The 13,520-nt window shown below is 48.4% G+C and overlaps 1 protein-coding gene across 1 annotated transcript; it reads right to left on the bottom strand.

Annotated features, from left to right (window-relative positions):
- Positions 1–4,820: 4,820 nt before the first annotated feature.
- LOC112400084 (transmembrane emp24 domain-containing protein 9-like) lies at positions 4,821–7,409 on the bottom strand. The gene is made up of 5 exons (XM_024745638.1): positions 7,152–7,409; positions 6,628–6,728; positions 6,170–6,295; positions 5,457–5,603; positions 4,821–5,331 (listed from the first exon to the last, which is right to left on the bottom strand). Exons 2-5 carry the CDS (start codon positions 6,694–6,696, stop codon positions 5,182–5,184), a joined length of 492 nt encoding a protein of 163 aa, XP_024601406.1. The 5' UTR covers positions 6,697–6,728; positions 7,152–7,409; the 3' UTR covers positions 4,821–5,181.
- Between the last annotated feature and the right edge of the window lie 6,111 nt (positions 7,410–13,520).

Genomic DNA, 13,520 nt, shown 5'->3' with positions numbered 1-13,520 from the left:
TTACCTCTCCTTCATCTCGGAAGGACAACTTTGCCATATAGAGTATTCTCACTTGGCAGTTTCGTCCTTTCAGCACTTTGAAAATAACATCCCCCTCTCTCCTGACCTGTTAGGTTTCTACTGAGAAATCCTCTGATAGTCTTATGGGGTTCCTTTATGAGTTACAAGTTTCTTTTTTCTTGCCCCTTATAAGATTTTCTCTTTGTCTTTGTCTTTTGACAATTTTACTACAATACGTCCTAGAGAAGATCTCTTTAAATTGTTTGGTGACCAGATGAGCTTCATGAACTTGGATAGCCAAATCTCTTCCCAGATTTGGGGAGTTCTCAGCCATTATTTCTCTAAGTAAGTTTTCTGCTTCCCGCCCCCCTTTTCATTCTGAGATTCCAATAATTTGCAGATTGTTTCTTTTGATATTATCCCACAGATCACATAGGCTTTCTTCACTCTTTTTCATTAGTTTTTCTTTGTTCTCCCTGACTGGATAATTTCAAAGGTCCTGTCTTCTAATTCCAGATTCCTTCTTCTGCTTGATCCATTCTGATGTTGATGCTCTCTATTGCACTTTTCGTTCACTCATTGTACTCTTCAGCTCCAGAATTTTGATTTGGTTCTTTTATATGATTTCTCTTTGTTAACGTTCTCATTTTATTTGTGTATCATTTTCCTGATTTTGTTCAACTGTCTTTCTATGTTTTCTTGCAGCTCATTGAGCTTCCTTAAAACAACTATTTTGGGGCTTCCCTGGTGGCGCAGTGGTTGAGGGTCTGCCTGCCGATGCAGGGGACGCGGGTTCGTGTCCCAGTCTGGGAAGATCCCACATGCCGCGGAGCGTCTGGGCTGGTGAGCCATGGCCGCTGAGCCTGTGTCCGGAGCCTGTGCTCCGCAACGGGAGAGGCCACAACAGTGAGAGGCCTGCATACCGCAAAACAAACAAACAAACAAACAAAAACCCCAACTCTTTTGACTTTTTATCAGGAAAACTATAGATCTTCATGTCTTTGGTATTGGTTACCAGAAGATTATTGTGATCCTTTGGTGGTGTGATAGTTCCTTGATTTTTCATGTTCCTTGAAGTCTTGTGATGCTGTCTTCACATTTGAAGTAGCAGTTACCTCCTCCAGTCTTTACTCATTGACTTTGGGAGAGAAATACCTTCTGTCAGCCCTGCTAGGGATTCTGAGGTTTCTGGATATGCCTACTGTACATTCCTTGTTGCCTCTTGTGACAGAATTCTTAAGCTTATATGCCTTCTTTCCATCCTGCAATGCACCAGGCCAGAGGCTGACAGATTCCCTTTTGCTTTTCCAAGGATAGAGCTAAAGCTTGAGTTTGTGGTCTCTCCCTGGCCAGCAGATTTAGGCAAGCTTTCTACACATGTTCACTACTGTCTGCCAGAGCTTGCTCTCACCACCATCAGGAGTGCATTCAGGGAGATAAGCCATAGGGAGGTGTGTAGATGAGGCACATGGAGCATCGGCAGTGCCTGTGGGCCATTTGGAAGGATTCAAAGGTAAAGTGTCCCCAGCAGCTCATGACAGTTAGTAGGACCCATGTCCCTTTAATGTCCTCTGAGGGTCCTATGTGCTCTCACCAAGCCTCTTCCCACCCCCAAGTCATGTAGCTCACAACTCAGTACTCTGGATGGAGCAAGAGAGAAATGACCTCTTTGACAGGATCTCACACTGCTGGAGAAGCTGGGTGCTCACTCACACACTCTCACTTTACCCTGAAGGAGAAATCACTGACCAAGAAAATGATTTCTTAGCATTGAGCTGTGCCAGTTTGGGGGACAGGTAATGCAGGTAAAGTCAAACTGTTCCTCTTACCCTCTCCAATGTGTCCAAATGTGTATTTTTCTGCTCCAACTATGTGCTGGAATTTCTCTTCTGGAAACCTGGATTTCCACAAAGGCTCTCTTATTCATAAGTGATTGTCTAAGACAGTGTTCTCCAGGGACAGAGGCCCACTCCTTCCTCATAATCTTTATCATGCCTCCTGGATATGCACAACTGTCATTTTCTCACATTTATGTCAAGTCGAGTGTTGCAAAACAGCTCCAAGCTCTTTCATCCAACCAGTTTGCCTATCCAATATATCCCAAAATTTAAACTACAGAAACTGTGGCACTGTTACTGTTGTCAAATAATTTGAAAAAAAATAACACAAAAAAAGGACAAACAATATACTTGCAGGTCACCAGTCTTCAGCCTCTGATAACAGCCTACTTCTAGTTGTCCAACTTGCAGTAGGTATATTCACTTCCATCCTTTGTTTGATCTAACTTTCCTCCTGTCTTCATCTTACTCATGCTACACTTATTTTCCTGATTCCTTTCTTTTTCAAAGTCTCTGTCTTACAGTGTTATATATTCATGGGTATTGGATTATATTTTGAATTATATTGAAATCTTTTGTACATTTGCATCTCTACAGGCTCCATTTCCCCAAAATGGAATTCATTCCCTATTCTTCATATTTAAACCATTTCATCTTTCAATGTTCTACTCATGTACTCTCCCTTTTATAAAGACCTCCTTGGCATCCCTTTTCCCATTCATCAATCCATCCATCCATCCATCCATCCATCCACCCAGGTCTCACCCCATTCCGAATTCTGAGAGCTCTGAGTACCCCATTTGTTAGATCACTTGGGACCTCGTCAGGCGTACACTTCTTGCTCTTTGTCGTGGGTTGAATGATGGCTCCACAGAAGACATGCCTATGCCCTAACCCCTGGACCCTGTAAATATGAACTTATATGGAAAAAAAGGTCTTTGTTGATATAATTAATTTAAGGACCTTGAGATGAGGTCATCCTGGATTACCTGGTTAGGTCCTAAATCCAAATGACAAGTATCATATGACACAGAAGAGGGGACACAAGAGGAGGAAATGGAGGCAGAGATTGGAGTGTTGTAGACAAAAGCCAAGTAATACCTGGAGCCACCAGTAGCTGGAAGAAGATGAAGGATTCTCTTCAAGAGCCTTTGGAAGGAGTGCAGCCCTGCTGACACCTTGATTTTGTACTTCTGGCATCCAGAACTGTGAGAGAATAAACTTCAGTTGTTTTAATTTACCATGTTTTATGGTAATTTGTTATGGTAGCCACAAGAAACTAGAAATTCAAATGGCCAGCTCTTTAAAATCAGAGGCAGTGTGTTTTACCTCTTTGTATGAGGTCTTTCCTCTACCTGGAGAAAAGTAGCCAGAACAGAGAAAAGAACACCAAGAACTGAGTTGAATTGACCAGGTTTCAGCATGGCCCATCCCTTATTAGCTGGCTCTCTTTTCTAAATCAGGGACACATGCCATTTCCTCTACAGAGTGACTGTGAAGGTTTCATGTGGAAATGGATAGGGAACTCTCTTCTACTGTGTGTGTGCAGCTCTCCCATATACTCACTGTTGCTCTTTTGTGACTTGTTTCCCTATTGAAGTGTCAGGATAAGGTCTCAACTCTGTGGGTAGAGGACAGGGTCCCTCTGGAAAGGGTGGTCATTCTGGGGTTAATCACTGGGGAAGAGGCAAGTCCTAGACATGAAATCATAAATTAGAAAGCAGCCTCTCTGAAGTTGGGATTTTGCTATAGTGGCCTTCTTTCGGCTTCCCCAAATAGCCATGTTCTTTTTTGTTTTAGGGCTTCTGTATGTGCTATTCCCTCTAGCCAGAACATTCTTCCCCCAGCTAACTCCTATCCTCTGTCTCAGTTCTAAAAAGCAGCCTTCCATTACTACCTAGATTAGGCCAGGACTCCTGACATATTGCCCTTAGCCCATGCCCTTCTCCTCAGAAGCATGCATCACCCTACGTCTTGTTCAACATTCTGCCTCATTTGGTGTCATACCACAGGTTCCATGGGCAAGAATGTGCCCACCTGGGTCTTGTGCTTCTCCTGCAGCAGAGAGCAGAGCACCCTCCCCACCCCCACCCCCAGCTTCAGATAAGGGAAGTGACCCTAAGGTCATATTCTCTGGTTAGAGGTTACTCTCCAGTGGTCCCAGCCCCCAGCCTTCAGTTAAGTCTCACTTATACTTTCTGAGGCTAATTGTGGCCAGACACACCAGTAAGCAGCACCCCTGAGGCTTGCAGTCATCCCTCAGGAGTATCCTAGGGGAGGGTGCATCTATCTCAGAGGCCAGGGCTTTCACAGCTGCCCCACCCTATGGGGAGTCTCCCTCATTATTCCTGACATTGACAATTTGGACTTGATTTTATTGAGGGTGCCAACCAGTGAATTTCCTTATAACAGAAAATGTCAAATTCATGTGAGAGATGGCTATAATCCAACAGGGCAACCAACATAGGGCTTGGTAAAATGTGGACTAGATCAGGCAGAAGCAATGGGGGGTATCTACCCCTGTGTGCACTTGTGAAGGTTGAGTTACAGGAGATGCTGAATGTAATGGAAACATTGACTTGGAATCTTTAGGCATCTCCTGAAAGGATTAGCCAATGGCATCATAAAAAGAGAAAGAGGTCAACTGAAAAATAGCAGGACGACAGAGGTGCCCATCAGACTTCTTGAAGAACCCAGCAGTCCAGGTGATTGGAATAGGATAGTACATGAGCCTGACCAGAGCCCAGAGAGAGAGAAGGCGGGTTGAGCACAGGATCACCACCAACATTCAGGTTACCCAAAAGATGGGCCCAAATTGGACTTTTCTGGAAAAGGTTCCACATGTTGCTAAGGCTTCTGGGGTAAAAGTATTCTTCACCTCAACCATTTGGAGATCAGTCCCCCACTAATGCATGCAGGGCCTCAAATATTAACATCTGATTGGACACATATAATGAATTGCAGAGTAGGAGGCAATAAATATTTAGGTCAGAAAATTTGACAGTTATAATATATATTCACTCTTAGTTCACCCATCCTGTTTAACGTGGGGGTTGGGGTAACACTCACCCCGCTCCTGCTCAGTCTCACAGAGCAGCAAAGGAGCCTACAGCTCCTCCCACCCACATGTCTCCAGCTTGAAACCCATCCTCTCCCAAGTCCTGGCTCAGAAACCAGTTTAAAGAGGTCCTCTGTCCCCCCCACCCCACACACCAGTAACAAGGAAGTCCCTCAGGGTTGGGAGGGGTGGGAGAAGCCAGGAGACAGACCAGGCCAGGCCACTTCCCATTATTCAGCAGAAGGGGAATGAGTGGGGGCTAAGCCTCTGGTCTCTGGGGCTCATCTACACCAACTTCTTGGCTTTAAAGAAGCTCTTGAGGTGCTGCATCTGCCAGATGCCAGTGGCCACAAGGATGAAGGTCTGCAGAATGAACCACCACAGCACCCGTTGGTTGGTGCTCTCGCTGGTCTGCCGGAAGCGCTCCTCTCGCCACTGTGGGAGGGGAGAACAGGAAGGTGTGGCTAGAACTGAATTGACCCCCAGGGGAAGAGCTGAAAGAGCCACTCCCTGGGAGGTTACACATCCACTGTCCCAACTGGCCCAGCCCAGCCCCTCACCCTCTGGTACTCCTGCTCCTTCTGGATCTTCTCCACTTGCTCCACCAGCTGCTGTATGCGCAGATGCAGCAGGGTCAGCTTGTCATTGGCTGCAAGTTCTGTATAATCATTGGTGTGTTCACCCAACTGCATGTCCAAGTGAATGGCCTGGGGAGCAGAGGAGCCAAGGGTGGGGTCAGGGAGCTCAGCTCCACGCACCTGCCAGAAACCCAGCTTCCACACACCAGTCTGGGCCTGACTGAACTGAGCAGTTCAGTGCCTCACACGCATTGATGTGAGGACTAGCTCTGCTCCAGGTGCCAAAACACCAGATCAAGGCCTGCTTGCATGGAGTTCCATGTCCAAAAGACAGAAGGGACAGAACAAAATGTGCAGAACAAAATGCGTATGACTCAGTGTTTGAGACAAGCAGCTCCTAGGAGTTCCATGTCAGTGGGAGGTGGTAATGAAGAGCCTGGGAGCATTCAGCTGCTGGACAGCTCTGAATTTTACATTATGAAGCTTGGTCTTTATTCTAGGGATGGCAGGGAGCCGAGGGATGATTTTAAGTCAGAGTGACTCCCTCCTGGGTCCCCTCTCATTCTTCAGGACCTGTCCTCTGTATGCTTACTTCATGGAAAGCCCAGCCCTCCTCAAGAGGCACCGCCTACTGAACCCTTTTCACCCAAGGGACTGAGATGTTAAGGGTTGGTGACTTTCCCCTCCATACTCACCAGCTTGCCATCATAGAAGAGGGCGAACCGGATGGACTCGAGGTGAAGGCAGATCTGGTGCTCTCCGGGAGACTGAGAAGTGAAGGTAAAGCTGCCCCGAGGGCCGTACTGACGAGCCAGCAGATTCTAGAGGAAACAGCCTCTGTGAGCACAGAGAAGCTGACCAGAAACCTGCTTCTAGGAGAGGAACTCTGGGGGTATCCCAGGTTCTGATCCCCACAGGCCAGACCAGTAGGGAGGGTGTGAGAAAATGGCATCAGTTTGGGCTTGAAAATCTCAGATCCCAGCACTGCTAGTACACAATACTCTACAGACTGCAAAGAGCATGGCCTTTCTTGAGCCTTCCTGCCTGTGAGGAGATGAGCTCTCCTCTGAGAAATGGAGGACTAGGGAGGACAAGACAATGACGCTGGAGACGTGGGGGTGGGAGGGCTGCAGGGAGTCAAGGCCTACCTCACCTTGTTCTCGGGGTCCTTCACAAACACGAACAAATTGATCCACTGCGGGGAGGGCTGGTACTTTTCCATAGCAGGGTCGTATAGCTCGGTCTTGTAGTTACCTAATGGGGAGGCAGCCTGAATGCATCCCCATCCACACTCACGACCAAGAGCCCGCCCAGGACCTCCAGGAGTCACGGGGGACGGGGGGAGGAACAGGAAGATCCGGGTGTCTGATTGCGGGGCTTGACCACAACCCTCTGCCTCTCTCCTTCCCTCTCCTGCCCCGCTTTTCTGCTGTCATCCGGGTCTGGATCAGACTTGCCTCCTCGGCGCCCCCCAACTCCGGCACAGGCAACGGAGAGCATGCTTTGCCCACACTGCTGTCCACCCATTTGCCACCCGTGCCTACCCCCGGCAGCAGAGGGGAGGTATGGGCCTGAGCTGATCCCGCGGGGCCTCATCCCCATTCCCTCTCAGGACTCTGGGTGCGGGGAGGGCAAGGCCGGGACTCTGGGTGCGGGGAAGGCATGGCTCGGGCGCACCTATGACCACTGTGCCATCGGGGATCTCCTGTATGAAGCACTTCTCCTCCAGCTCGCTGACCTCGAGGTAGAACGCGCCTCCGCCGCCTGTGAGCGCCAGCAGCTGCCCCAGCAGCAGCGGCAGGGCCAGTTCGGCTGCCCTCGCTCGGCCCCATCCCCGCCCGGGGCCGGCCCCGGGCCCAGCGCCTTGCGTCCCGCAGGCCCCCGCCACCTTCCCAGCCGAGTCCGAGGGTGTCTTTGCTGGGCCTGCGAGACTGCAAACTCGGGCACGGACTACAAATCCCAGGAGGCCCCGCGCGGACTCGCGTTGCGGAGGGGCCACGCGAGCTCCCACCCCACTAGCGAAGCGCTGCCCAGCGCTTTCCTTGCCCCGCCTCGCTTAATGCGCGCAGAAACCCAAGGAGGCGGGTTCTCTTAGTCCCATCTTGCTGATGTGGTAACAGCCTCAGAGAGAAGAAGGAAGGGACTAGCCCTCTGAAACTTGCAGGAGCGGCTGCCTGAGATGGGTGTTGAGAGTGTGGGCAGGTCCAGGCATGACCTGGACCTGAACCTCGAGGAGGTTAGAAGTGATGGTGAGACAGAATGAGAACTGCAGGGAAGCCCTGTGGGGTTCAGAGGCTGACGTAGTAGTTCAGGAAAGGAACGGAGAAATGTCCCTTTTATGGAAGGGGTAAGTTTGACTCAAGCTCTGAAGGATGGTTTAAAATCTCCCTGAGCAGTGACGGAGCAAGAACAATTTAGGTAGAGAGACCTAGAATTGCCTAACAGCAGTAGGCCAGTTAAGGGACTAGGGGAAGAAAGTTTATGGGCACATGGAGGGAGGAGGTAAGTTGGGCCGAATCACTGAGGGGGCAGGAGCTGCCAGGCCAACTTGCACAGGTGGGACTCTTCATCCAGTGGGACCAAAAGAAAAGACTGTGAGTGAGCCTGGAGGGTGAAAGAAGGCAGGAATGCAACTGGAAAAGGAAAGGGAATACACAACTAAAAGGTGTGGGAGGGTGGGGCCAACATGACAAGACAGGGACCCAGGAATAGCAAATCTCAGGAATTCCGAAGCTCACGGTGCTCTGAGTAGGGCAGCGTATACTCAAACGTCAATATAAAGCAGTAGCCCTTCCCAGGTGGTGGGATGAAGTCCTCCACCATCTAGAGCCTGATGATAATAGATGCTCATTGGTTTATTCAGTAATATAAAATGATGATGAAAATAATAATACTTTTTATTCTTCTGTGCCAGCCACTGTTCTAAGCACTTTTAAATGTATTAACTAAATTAATATTTTAAAAACTCTATAAGGTAGACTCTAATAGGATTCCAGTTTAACAGTTGGGGAAGCAGTGGCAAAGAGAGGTTGAGTAATAACTTGCCCAAGGTCATCCAGTGATAAGCGGCAGGCATTTGCTCACACAAACTCTGGGCATGACTTTACGATACATGTTGGACATGAATATGAGTAAAACCTGTCTCCTGTCCTCTAAGAGACCACTGAAAAGCAAAGGAGCAATGTCAATACAGTGTTTTAAGATTAATAATATGTTTTAGCTACCAGAAATTGTCCCCTCACTTCATCAGTGTGGCCCATTGATAATTCTAGGGGAATGTTTTTATTCCTTCACTGGGAATGATCTTTAAACGAAAATGACAGATGCAGGTGTTAACAAAGGCAGACACTTTAGAAAGGTCAATTAAGACAACAGCTGAAAAGCATCTGTTGGATTTGGGAACTAGCTGTTCATCAAGGGCATTCACCAGGAGCTGGGAGCAGGGGTGATGACTCAGGGCTTGGGAGGCAGGATGAGGTGCTGTCCACGGTCCTGAATCTTGATTGCCTGTACCACCGCCTGCAATAAGGGACTGGTTTTGTTGTTGTTGTTTTGCGGTACGCAGGCCTCTCACTGTTGTGGCCTCTCCCGTTGCGGAGCACAGGCTCCGGACGCACAGGCTCAGCGGCCATGGCTCACGGGCCCAGCCGCTCCGCGGCATGTGGGATCTTCCTGGACCGGGGCACGAACCCGCGTCCTCTGCATCGGCAGGCGGACTCTCAACCACTGTGCCACCAGGGAAGCCCTTGTTGTTGTTTTACATATAAATTTTCCAATCCCTCATGAACCAATACTTTTGTAAAAAAGAATAAAATATGAAACTGATTATGGGCTTGAATGTCACATCAATGTTAAATTTCTATAAAAGTTTCTAAGCGCTCAATTTCTGTGCTTATCTCATTGCAGACCTATAGCAAACACTCATGGACCAGCACTGGCCCACAGTGAGTAGCACTGTTTCATAGCCAGTGATCAGACTGCACACGGAAATCCCCTAAAGGGACAAAAGTGAAAAATTATTAGGGCCTGCAGTGACATGCATGTAAGGAGATAGTGCAGCAGTGACTTTACAGCAAGATTTCAAAGCCAAGACCCCAGATGTTGGGAAGGATGAGATGGTTCCCAAGTAGAAAAAGTACTGTGTTGATGATAAAATCTGATTCTGAGTGATGACAGGGCTGAGAATATAAGAGCAGAGAGCCCACCATTCTGGGGTTCTCCCACTTGACAGTGATCTCATTCCACACTGTCTGCCAAGACCACTGAACCTGGGTGCCATTTGTGAGATTTAAAGAAGACATTGGGGAACTGCATCTATTTGCCCTATCTGAGGTTCCCCTAAGATCGAAGACTCTGTCAGGCCTCTACTACATGCTGTTCCCTTTCTAAGGGATGTCCTGAGCCCCCATTGCTGCCCTCTTTTCCACTTGCCTAATTCCTATTCACCCTTTCAAGACTCAAGTGCAGCATCCCTCTTTTAGGTGTTTCCTGCCCTGGGCTCCTTGGGACCTTGTGTTAACCATGTTGAATTATAATTGTCCATTCACATGCAAGTCTCTTGGGGCTGATAGCTGGAAGAGATGAAGACAGGTTTCTGCCACATATATTTATCTCTGTGCTCCCCAAAGCCTAGCGAAAATCTAGGAACAGTATGATTGTGCAGTGGATGTTTGGTTAGAGAAAGGGAAGAGAGAGGAAGGAGAAAAAGTAGAGGGGAGTATGGAGGGAAAGGGGGGGATAGAGAGAGGAAAAAGAAAGAGAAGTTGGAAGAAAAAAGAGAGAGAAAGAAGAAAGCAAGGATGAAGGAGGTTGGAGAGAAAGAAGGAAGAAGAGTAATGGTGAGTCATAAGCCAAAATCTCCATACCTTGTGCCTGGCCTTTCTTATGATGTCCCCTCCTCATTATTCCCATTAGGCATCTCGAACTAGGGATGGTGGGGGTGGAGATACCTCATGGTTAGAATGTTCTTGCACATAAAATCAGAGCTTCCATGTGCAATTCTGCTCTGGTGCTGGGCGGATTCTGTTGGTGTGCTGGTGACCTCCACATCATCCCCAGGACACCACCATGCCAGTGTTCCTTCCTCTGGTCCACTGGTCTCTGCATTCTTCTTCCTCCCTGGCATGTAGAAAAATATTCCTTGTGACCATCTCCACAAAGGAATTTCCTATGAAAGTTCTTTTCCCTGTGCTTTCTTTCCCAGGACACCTAGGCACTGAAGGGTGTGTATGTGCTGAATCCAGGGATATCAAGAACAGTATCACGCTGGACCTGGAACCAACCACTGTTCCTGATTCATGCACCACCCCCACCACCCACCCCCACACAGGCTGACACTTATCCCTCTGACAGAATTCTTCCACTCCTGGTGAGTTTTCTCAGAGTTTTCTCACTGTCTCTCTTTCCAGTCCATCTCTCTTCAGGGCTTCAGGCAGTCCATCCCACAGGTCTGTGCCTGGCTTGGTCCTCCAACCCTCCTTCACTGCAGGGGTTCCCATAAGGAGGGCAAATCAAAGGGAATGGATGGGCTGTTCCTCAGTCCCTGAGAATCAGGAAGCCATTGATCCCAGGACTCAGAGGACCTCTAGAGGTAATGTGGCCAAATGCAACATACCAGTGCACTTAAGACTCAGCTCTACCCCAGCCAAAATACCGTTATACTTTCCCACAGTAAAATGTTTGCAGCATCCTCAAAGGTCTCCACTGTCTTCCAAACATCTTTTCTGGATGAGTAAAGAAATGCACAGACTTGGTTGAGGCACCAGCACTCCTCTCTGGGCTCAGTTTTCACCAAAGGTGAATCCTCTCCCCTCATGCCTGAGGTTGTATAGATGAACCTGGACAAGGGATGCAGCTTTCTCAGACATCTTTTATTTATTATCACCCTTTCTATCAAGTTCCCGAACTGGTAACCACTTCTGCCCTTGAATGAAGACTTTCTCTCCAGTCTTCCATGCAAATGGGAAACCTCATTCTTTTGGTTCAAAGACCATTCATTGTATAGAATGAGATAGAACCCAGGGAAAGAGGAGGGTAGGGGACATGATAGGGAGACCAAGGTGGAGGGAAGAGAGAAGAGGAAGATGGCAAATCCAGACAGTGACACTTCCTTACTTCCCCTTTCTTCCCCTTTCCTCTCCACTATTTCCTCCCTTCTTTTCCGTAGCGCCTCCCTCCTCCCTTTTTCTCTCTGATTTTAAAAGGCAACTTTTACTATTATTCAGGCATGGTGAGGCCAAAAGATCAGGAGATGATTACTATTAAAAAGATAGTTTGGGGACTTCCCTGGTGGTCCAGTGGTTAATACTCTGCACTTCCACTGCAGGGGGTGCAAGTTTGATCCCTGGTTGGGGAACTAAGATCCCACATGCCGCAGGGCATGGCCAAAAAAGAAAGAAAGAAAAGATAGTTTTTTACTCACAGTTCCCAAGCAGACTGGGTACACCAAGTCATGCAGGGCCACATGGGGAAACACCAGTGTTGGTCAGGAGGCAGAGGAGTGAGGGGAAAGCATGGATAAAAGCCTTTATTATGGTGTTCATGGGAAGGAGTGGGTGATTGGTTAGTTTGAATAATTTCAGCAGGCTCTGTGCTGTTGGGGCTGTCATGGGTTATCTGGTACCTGACTCTGAGGTGGTTAGGGCAGGAGGAATATTGGCTTGTTGCGTGAGAGTTCAATAAAGATGGTGGTTGGGGGCAGGGGGGTATGGGCTTTGGATTGGTTGGTTTACATATGAAAGGTACCCTCTCAGGTGAGTCCTTTGCTATCTCTAAGAACTAACCCTGGGAGGGGTAGTGAGGCCCCAGATGCCTAGGAACACAGAATATAAGAAAATATAGTTAATACACTCCTCAACCAGAGTCTGCACCACTGGGTCTCCAAAAGATCATGGCAGCATTCTCATCCCACCTACATTGAGGGTTTTACAAGTCAGGAGATGGGGAACAGGATGGAGCAGGTGAGGAGAAAGGTGGGTCACAGCCCTGCCTTCTCTTGGACTGGGGCGGAGCAGATTGGGGCCAAGGTTAAGAGGAAAGTAAGACAATTAGGTTTCTACTGCTGCCACTGCCAGGATACTGCTGCACTCAATCTGGCAAGTCCCAGCCATGTTTCTGGCTTTGAAGAACAGGTTCAAATGACCTAAGGTATGTCCTGGTCTCCATCCTTCCCCATCCACATCCCCAAAACTAAGATTCGGGATTCTGTACTGGCTCTGTCATTAGTTGACTGTATGACCTTGTACCTTACTTCCCTTCTCCGGTCCTCATGTTTTCCTGCCCCTACAGCTGCTCCAGATGAGGGCTCAGCCCCCTTGCTCCTGGTCCATGTTGCTGAACTCTCTGCCTCTCAGGGGGTTGTGTCAATCACTCCAGCTTACAGGTGCCAACTGTGTGAATATTTGTTGGTTGAATGGGCACTGCCACCACTGGAGAGGAGGAAGAGAACACCAGGACTGCTCCCTGAGTGTGGGAGAGGTGGCGCTGGTGTTTGCTTCCTGAGATTGGAGTCTCTTCATGAGGGAGCTTCTGACTTAAGGATATGTGGATGGAATCAAAGTGAAGTAAGTTCTTCAGTTACCATCAACACTGTGATGTCATTTGATCTCCAATTTCCCTGTTCCCCTGAATGTATGTCAAGAATAAACTCCAGGGCTTCCCTGGTAGCACGGTGGTTGAGAATCTGCCTGCCATTGCAGGGCACACGGGTTCGAGCCCTGGTCTGGGAAGATCCCACATGCCGCGGAGCAACTAGGCCCGTGAGCCGCAACTACTGATCCTGCGCGTCTGGAGCCTGTGTTCTGCAACAAGAGAGGCCACGATAGTGAGAGCCCTGCGCACCACGATGAAGAGTGGCCCCCGCTTGCCGCAACTAGAGAAAGCCCTCGCACAGAAACGAAGACCCAACACAGCCAAAAAAATATACAAAAATAAATAAATTAATTTAAAAAAAAGAATAAACTCCATACCTGTGTCCCAAATTACACACAAACACACACACATTGGGTATACATTCATATTCTCCTACTGCTGCTTTCTTTCCTTTCC

The sequence above is a fragment of the Neophocaena asiaeorientalis genome, unplaced genomic scaffold (genome assembly GCF_003031525.2).
Source record: "Neophocaena asiaeorientalis asiaeorientalis breed wild unplaced genomic scaffold, Neophocaena_asiaeorientalis_V1.1 scaffold292, whole genome shotgun sequence".
Taxonomy (NCBI): Eukaryota; Metazoa; Chordata; class Mammalia; order Artiodactyla; family Phocoenidae; genus Neophocaena; species Neophocaena asiaeorientalis.
This window is presented reverse-complemented; position numbering and strand designations above follow the sequence as displayed.

Coding starts and splice junctions, on each gene's coding strand:
- LOC112400084 (XM_024745638.1), bottom strand. CDS start 6,696: ATGGAAAAGTACCAGCCCTCCCCGCAGTGGATCAATTTGTTCGTGTTT. Junction 5,604..6,169: donor TCTTCTATGATGGCAAGCTG/GTGAGTATGGAG, acceptor TCTGCTCCCCAG/GCCATTCACTTGGACATGCA. Junction 5,332..5,456: donor AGGAGCAGGAGTACCAGAGG/GTGAGGGGCTGG, acceptor CCCCTCCCACAG/TGGCGAGAGGAGCGCTTCCG.